This window comes from Lycium ferocissimum, chromosome 9 (assembly GCF_029784015.1).
Source record: "Lycium ferocissimum isolate CSIRO_LF1 chromosome 9, AGI_CSIRO_Lferr_CH_V1, whole genome shotgun sequence".
Lineage (NCBI taxonomy): Eukaryota > Viridiplantae > Streptophyta > Magnoliopsida > Solanales > Solanaceae > Lycium > Lycium ferocissimum.
The window spans coordinates 12,212,985-12,221,709 of NC_081350.1; the positions used below are offsets into that span (position 1 = coordinate 12,212,985).

General features: G+C 31.4%; 1 protein-coding gene across 1 annotated transcript; it reads right to left on the reverse strand.

The window, feature by feature from the left end:
* Positions 1-212: 212 nt before the first annotated feature.
* On the reverse strand, positions 213-4,056 carry LOC132069214 (transcription factor KUA1-like). The gene is made up of 3 exons (XM_059462633.1): positions 3,532-4,056; positions 1,165-1,361; positions 213-762 (listed from the first exon to the last, which is right to left on the reverse strand). Exons 1-3 carry the CDS (start codon positions 3,842-3,844, stop codon positions 403-405), a joined length of 870 nt encoding a protein of 289 aa, XP_059318616.1. The 5' UTR covers positions 3,845-4,056; the 3' UTR covers positions 213-402.
* Between the last annotated feature and the right edge of the window lie 4,669 nt (positions 4,057-8,725).

The window sequence follows — 8,725 nt, forward strand, 5'->3', positions numbered from 1 at the left end:
GTAGTTAGTGATATGATACTTAGTAGGATATGATGTGACATGAGAAGTAGTAAAACAGCCTTCGACAAATCATTAGAATTAGTTTGCTCGCAACTTGTGGAACTTAATTCATATCTTTTATCATTTATGGAACATTTAAAATTTTAAAAGAATTGAAAAATGTATCTGTGGTAAGCTTGTGGGGGGTTTTTTTTTTTTTGGGGGGGGGGGGGGGGGGGGACCAAGGGTGATGCTGGTAGGGCATACATTTATGAGGTTACATATCAGCCATATCAGATTGTAATATTTTTATAGACATCTCTATTCTCTACTAATTAATTAATTTCCTAATTAATACGTTATAAGTACTGATATGTTGTTTCATTTGGTTTACATGAAATATGAGCAGCACTTATATTTTACTCAAACGACAGTAATTGTACTTCCAGCAAGAAGTCCACCTGGTTTTCTTCTTTGAATATTGAGTGGCCTTGGAGCAGCAAGTGTGAGCTCTAAGTCTGGCTTTGGTGGATCTTGAATTGAAATAGGATCACTTGTAAAAGTACTTGAATTAATAAATGAAAGATCAACTAATGTTGCTGGCATATTGGAATATTGTTGACTGCTGGACTTTGAATCTTTGTTTGATGAAGTAGTACTGAAATTTATCATGGAAATATTTGTTTTGTCATCTGGTGTCTTCTCACATGAAGTGGATGTGGCTCCATTTGTCTTGACAATCCTTTTATCAAATAGTAAGATAGTTGATTTATCCATCCCAACCTGATCAATATTAGGTTATTATAAATGAGTGAAAAAGAAGCAACTAGCTGAATTTTAAAAACAAGCAAAGTGAAAGAATTTAGGAAATTATAGATTGGAAAATTAGAGCTTTTAAATTTATAAAATCTGAAAATGAAACTGTTGAAAGGTGTAGGGTATTCAAACTTAGAGTTTTCTTTAGCCACCAAGTATATATTGATTTGAAATCTATTGGTCCGACTAATCCGATTTCGTATCGGATAAGACGGGTAAGGGTACTGAAGCCCTTCCTATCAAGAAATTCTTGTTTGAAAATTTGAATCCGAAAACTCTGATTAAAGATGAAGAAATTTTAATCATCCCACCAGACGTTTTGATAATCATTTTTGCACAGTTTTACCAATAAATTTTGAGGGATGTTACCTTGTCAAAGAGACTACGTCTACGCCTCTTTCTATTGAGGGAATTTTGGCGAAGAAAATACTTTTGGGCATGACTTGCGACTTGGGTTGGTGTCCTTGTGGTGACAAAGTTCCTAGAAATGCCCCTCCAGTCTCCTTTACCAAGTTTTTCCAATCCAACTAGAAATATCCCGTGTTCTTCCTCTGTCCATGGAACTCCTATGGAAATTTCCACAAAATCTCTTATTTGAAAAATGTTGAATATATATAAACTAGTAAAAGTAAACGAACCGAATAAAGTTAGAATAATTCAACCATAGTTTTGATAGTAAGAATGAATGGAACTTGATATTTGTTTAAAGAAAATTTAGGTACTATACATGGACAATACAAAAAATATTTACACAATCAATTTACTTATAAATTATTACAACTAAGTTCTATGATAAGCATTATTTTGGTGATCTAATAAACCTGGTACTTCTAAGTTGTAAGTTGTAACTAATATTCTATTATCAATTAAATTATAGTGATAATATAAAAAAATAATTCATATTATCAATATATATAACTTAAATCCTAATTTCAAAGATTGAACTCTTGACTTTACTCATGAGTATAGTCCTATAACATTGGAGATAATTGCGCACATACCATTCGTTTTTTATGTTCTCTTTGAGGAGCCGCAACTCCCACTGAGGTCGTTTGGCAATTTAAAAAACAAATAGCAATTAATTTATCACGTGTGATTTGATGGTAATTCCTTTGTGTTGATTGTAATATAATTTAAACATAATAACAACAACATGCCTTCATAAGTGAGGTTCACGGAAGGTGGATATACGTAAATCTTATCCTTACCTTTGATGGGGGCACAAAGGCTATTTTTAATAAACCACTAGAAGAAAGTATAGAAATGACAACAACGATTTTGGCAACAAAAATAATATAGTTGGCAAAATTCAATATTTGACAACAACTTAATTTTACTGTTGACATAGATGATGAATCTTTTAAAAAAAAAATTTTTTTGTTGCTAAACAATTTAATTTTGTTGCCATAGTATTGACTGTTGTTGCAAAAAGTACTTTTGGCAACAACAAAAAAGTTGTTGCACGTCGTTGCAATAACAGCCGATGGAAAAAGTTTATACAACAACAAAAAAAAAAAATGTTGTTGTGAAAAGTAATTTTTGCAACAATAGTATATCTATGACAATAAAAATGTTTTGGTTGGCAAATGTCTTCTTTCTTGTAATGAACCCTCCGCTCAAGCAAAACGTTATTTAAAGCAGGTTTGAATATTATCATTCTACCATTACTTGTATACTAGTTCTGTTGATATAAACTTCAACTGGAGAAGCCAGAATGTCACATGAATATTATCATTCTACCATTACTGGTATACTAGTTCTGTTGATATAAACTTCAACTGGAGAAGCCAGAATGTCACATAACCAAGTTTCAACTCTAATTAACGACAATATGAATCGGAATACAAAATTAAAATACAAAATTAACTTCTTTTCTTCTCTTTAATCGGCTTTTGGTTTGAAAGAAGAAAGATTAAGAAATTGCTATTTTCAGATCTATACTTCCAGATTGCAATTTCTTTGACATTTTACTGATAAATTTTCTTCTAATAAAACAGAAATTCTAGAAATTATATCAAATTATTGGACCTAACGAAAAAAAGATCAAGTAATTATAGAAAAGAAATTTCTCACAAAAATTTAACCCATATTTTCCTCCAAAAAGAAGATAAGGGAAAAAGAAAGAACGGAAAAAGAGTCCTTACAAAACAAATCTTTTCTAGATTTCATAGGACACGTTATACAACAACATACCAGTAAAATCCCACAAAGAGAGGTTTTGAGAGGCTAGAGTATACGCAAACCTTACCTTTACCTTGAGAAATAGAGAGACTATTTCTAGTAGACCCTCGGCACAAATACAGGCAATTCAAAGTATAAAAAATCATGACAAGATACTATAAAAAACATGAAAAATCTAACTGAAAAAAAAGAGTCTTAACTACCGCAAAATATTACGATAATCAAAGTATGAGAAACAACAAATAGTAGCAGAAATTGAAGGATAAAAAACTACAAGAATAATATTACGATTACTAGTATAAACGGATAAGTAGGACAACACTCAACTGCATTCTAACCTTCTAACCTAATTAGTGTCCTCCTACGTGTACATCTCGAGAGACAGAGAGAGAGACCCAAATCATAAAAGCTTTTTTGAAATTAAGTTGAAATTGATATTTTGTAAAAGATCGAATCTTGCAAAAGAAATCAAAGCAAGCAGCATCTAACATATCTTACACTTTGAAATAAAGAGAAATAGAAAAAAAAAATCACGATAGTAATTAGAATACTAACCCTTTTTCTTATATGAAGTTCTTCCAACCAATACATCAGAAACATAGCCATTTGACACTTTGTAATCCTGCTTTTCTTCAGTAAACATGTCACAATAATTAGATGCCATAATTCCATCTGTTGACGATGAAATTTTAGATGAATTCGGAAGGCAACCAACACTAAAACTCTTTTTCATGGAAGAAGGAGGTATTTCAAGCTTCACTCCAAAAAGTTTCATACCAATACTTTTTTCATCATTTTTTGTTTTATGAGTTTTACAGGTTCTTGAATTGTGACCTGTTATGCCACAGTGTGAGCATTTCCTCCCCATTAACAAATATGAAAGCTCAAAAGGAGAGAGGACAGAGCTAATTAATTTGTATATGAAAATATTTGGTGCATATGTAAATAGAATATGAAGGAGTGGGGGCTAAAGTTTGAATCATAAATAGAGTATTTAAACGAACTATTCTTAATTTATTGGATATTTTCCGCCATGGTTTTGATTAATGAATTGTTGACCCTCTTTTTTATTGTTGGTCTCTCTATGGTCAAGGATAAAAGTTTGTTTATCTATAGACTATAGTATTAGTACTATACATAATGGGCATCTACTATAGTTACTGCTATTAGTTAGTACAACTTTTACTAGGGTTATTTTATGAGACATAGGTACTATACGAAATAGCAAAGAGGTTTTGCGCTACCGCTTTTTAATGAAGTTTGAAATAAAATTCGGGTTTAAAAAAGTAAATTTCGGGAAGGGATGATTTTCAAGTTTCAAGTTTTACGCCTTAATAGGATTAGTAAGGTAAGGCCTAACTCCCTTGCTTGTACTTTTCCTTTGCATTTCGCTATTATTAGATAAATAAAAAACTAGCCCTAGGCATCCCGGTTAGTGAATTTGCAAAAAAAAAAAAAAAAAATTCATGAGCACCATGTACTTAAAGTGTTTAATTTAGATGTACCAACTGGGTAAAAGTTATCTATATAATTTGGTCAAGTATAAAGTAATTACAAGTAAATATTAATGATAAACATTAGTAATTGATAACTTGATAAAATTAATACTCCCTCCGTTCATATTTACTTGTTATTTTGACTTGGCACATCTATTAAGAAGTAATAAATACAATGATAATTTTACTATATAACTCCTAATTATTATAAGTCATCTAATATTGAGAAATGAATTGGAAGTAATAATTACTCTTACTTAATAATAAGGGTAAAATAGATATAAAATGATAAATTACCTCTAAGTTTTTCAAACTGGACAAGTAAAAGTGGATGGAGAGAATAACAGACATGCTATAATCGGGGGCGGATCCACCCTTTAGGGTGAGGGTGGCATGACACTCCCTAGATTGATAAATTTTTTATATACCCATGTTGCAATTTGCTTAAACTAGGTTAAATATTTGATCCTGTCACGCCCCAGTCCCAAATTAGACAAAGGTGTCATGGCTGGTAGACATAAGTTTGAATCTATCTTGAACATTCTCCGACTCCCATTTTTCTTTGTGCTTTCTAGTTCCTTTGTACCAGTAATTCCCTTTTCGGCTCTCCCAATTTTCTTCTTTTTATAATTTATATTGCATTTCCTCTATTATTTTATTTTATCTATGATGTCTAGTGAGAACACACAAATAGAAACTTTAAAATCTCTTAAATTAAGCATTTCTCTTAATCTCAAATCTGAGAATATTTAAATCAAAAAACTTGGGTTTCAATGGGAATTTTGGATTGAGATCAAAATTTAATTTTTTTTTTATAATTTCTTTTGTTTATTACTCCCTCCGTCCATTTTTACTTGCCTATATTTTACTTGGGACACTCTTAATAAACAATAAAATAAAATAAGAAATGAATTGGAGTACTTAATAATAAGGGTAAACAGGTATAAAATGGTAAAATATGTCTTGGTTTTTCAAACTATACTATATACAACTTACAAGTAAAAGTGGACCTGTATTTTTAGTATAATGGACAAATAAAAATAGACAGAGGGAGTGTATTATAAAAATTTGTGCTATTCTATAATTGTTAAATTCAATTTAAATCACTTTACTACTTAAATTGTGATGGAAATTTCGTAAGCATTGCTTAGAAAAAACATGAAATTTATGATTTATTTTTGAGAACTTGTAGTTTATCTAATTCTACATTTACTTATGGGGTGTAATTACCTATTGAAGAGTTTTTCTATTATTTATCTTATTTTGATTGGTGTAATTCCCTTATTGAAGATGTATTTTACTTGTGCAAGTTCATTTTTTAATATACATAAAAGATGCAAGTCCCCTGGTGAAAATGTTGATTTTGCCTTGTTGTTAATGGGTGTTAATGGGTGTGATTCCTTGTTTAAGATGCTAATTATGTTTGTTTCTTGATTTTTGAGATGTAATTTTCATATTTATAAATAAAAAAAGGCCTATTAAGTTGATCCGAATAAACTAAAAAGAGATGGACCCGACCCAAATACACGTTCCTAACAAGATGAACATTGAAGAAAATTGTGGCACCCGCCACATTTAAATCCTGAATCCGCTTCTGGCTATAATAGATTATATTGTCAGTTTCAGTATATAAAATTTAAATTCTTAAAGAAAAGAAAAAAGACTTTTGTTGCGGGGAGGGGTGAGGGTGGGGGGTTGAGGGGTGGCGCATGAACTTTGAAGAGTAGGATATACTTAAAGAGATACAAGGTATCAAAACCATATCTTTTCTTGAATAAAGCTTGGAAGGCTTCTAGAGAGGGTTCAATAAACTACATTGATTAATGTTTGAGCACGTTTAGGTCATGCATGGATTAAGAACGGTGGTTGGGAAGAGAGATGACTTAGAGATGGAAGGAGCAAGTGTCTGACATTTGTATAACTTAGAGATGAAAGGAGCAAGTGTCTGACATTTGGACAATTCAATGGAGCATGGAATATCTTAGCTTCATATGGAAAAACTATCTTTCGTTCTGTTTCAATTTATATGTCACTCTTTTCTTTTTAGTCTATTCCAAGAAAATGACGTCTTTCAATGTTTGATAGCAGTTTGACTTTAAAATTCTCATTTTTCCCTTAATGAGATAATTTATAACCACACAAATATTTATAATTTATTTTAGACCACAAATTTCAGAAATTTTTCTTTCATTTTTAAATTTACATAAATTGAGACGGGGAATACCATTTTCCATTTCATTGTTATTTTCAATGGAAAAGGTCCTAAAATGCCCCTAAACTATCGGATTTGGTACAAAAAGCCCTCCGTTTACCTATCGGGCTAAAAGGCCCTCGTCGTCAACCTTTTAGCTCATAAATTCCCTTATCTAACGGTCCCTTAAAATAAAATACACGTGGCCTAATCTGATTGGCCCAAATTTAAACCCTTCCCAAATTTAAAAAAAATCCACCCATGACCCGTATTTTGACCCGATCCGTCTGAAAAAATCTCTACCACCACTATGTCGAAGATCCAATCCATCTTCTTTTAACATAACATCGGGTCTTCTACTAACTTGAAGCTTCAAGCTTCATTAGTAGCTTTCACGGAGTTTTCAACTTTTTTACTCAGGTTCTAAGCTCCAATTATATGATTATTCATGCTGCCAACTTAAAAAATATTATCACCCAACTGATTTTAACACCCAAATTCACAAATCTTGAAATTCCGAGGCAAGCTTCGAAAAACTCCTTCAATGGCTACTTTAGTTCACTTCTTCAATGGAGTTTTTTTTTCTTCCAAGCATGCTCAATCACACTTGAGCTTAAGAACCAAATTCCAATGACCGGGTTTAAATCTCGAAATCATATTTTCAAATTGAGCTCTATGTTCATCAATGGACGTCTGAATTTTATCATGAGTTTAAACAAGGAGTATTTTTGTTTAATGTATGCTATTTCTTATGTAAATTTGCTTAAATCATTGACATTTGATGGAGAATACAAAGGGTAGAGATTTCTTGCTAATAACACGGATGAATTTGCGATGCATCAGCGGAGTGAAGTTTTCAGTAAATCGGCACTGTTGTTCTAGTCTAATTTTTTGGTTATGAGTTTCATCGTTCTGCTTTTTACGGATATGGGTTTCTTTGTACTTTTTTTTTTTTTTTTTTTTGGTTCTTGGAATTTTCCGTTTGATGAGATTAATTCAATAAATTGGTGATGAAGATGATAAACAATATGAGGAAGATGAAGAACAAGGAAGATTATTGACAATTCATTTTAGTTTAATGAGGCATTTAGGCGGGGCGGGTATGGGTTTTAGGTGGATCAGGGCTTTGGGTTGGGATTTTAATTAATTAGGTTTATTTTAAATTAGCCTATAGAATCCTGCCACGTAATAAATTAATTTTTTAATTATGTTTTTAAATAGGACCGTTAGAAATAAGGGCATATGAGTCAAAAGGTTGACGATGAGGACATTTTTAACCCGATAGATAAACAGATGACATTTTTGTTCCAAATCCGATAGTCCAAGGGCATTTTAGGCCCTTTTCTTTATTTTCAATTGAAAGTTACAAGATCTCAACCCTCTGCTTCGTTAATGGTCCCACTGACTCATTAGCACCACTAAAATGGGTTAAGAACTTAAGATACTTGGCCTCTAAAAAATATTTAAAGGATGTGATAGTAAATGTTTCTCTAAACAAATTCTATATTATAAAAATAAATGGGAAATGCTGCTGTGGATGGTAAATTTTCTAATGTTGATGAGATGTTGATCAACCAGCGTAATTTAGTTGGAGGCTTGGAAAAAAGTGACTTTGGTTGTTATTACGCACCCTTCCAATCAATAATCTTTGTGAAGTGTAGCGTCACCACTTACCACCTTTCATTATCAAACTTGATTATTTTAGTACCACCTTATAATATTAGAAATAAAAATGCAGTATGAATAGTCAAAATCTGAATCTTTTAGTAAAACGATATTCATATATTTCTTCCAATGAACATTATCATTTTCTTTTAATATATTTTTTTGGTAGGTAGATCTGTCCATTCTATTATATGATTATCATTAATTAAGCATAAAACTCTCAGTTAATGTACCTATATGGAACTCTTTGGATAGCAAGACCAATTAATTAAGAGCATGGCACAAAACAACAAAATATAACAAATTTAGTAGGACAACTTAAGTACATTGAAATGATTATTACCACCACACGAGAATATTGCTCACCTAATTTCTTTGCCGTACTTAATTTTTTCCC

Excerpts from the sequence above, each read along its gene's own strand:
- LOC132069214 (XM_059462633.1), bottom strand. The coding sequence starts at position 3,844 with ATGGGGAGGAAATGCTCACACTGTGGCATAACAGGTCACAATTCAAGA. Across the intron at positions 1,362-3,531 it reads AACTTCATATAAGAAAAAGG|GAGTTCCATGGACAGAGGAA; the intron begins GTTAGTATTCTA and ends AAATTTCCATAG. Across the intron at positions 763-1,164 it reads GACGTAGTCTCTTTGACAAG|GTTGGGATGGATAAATCAAC; the intron begins GTAACATCCCTC and ends AATATTGATCAG.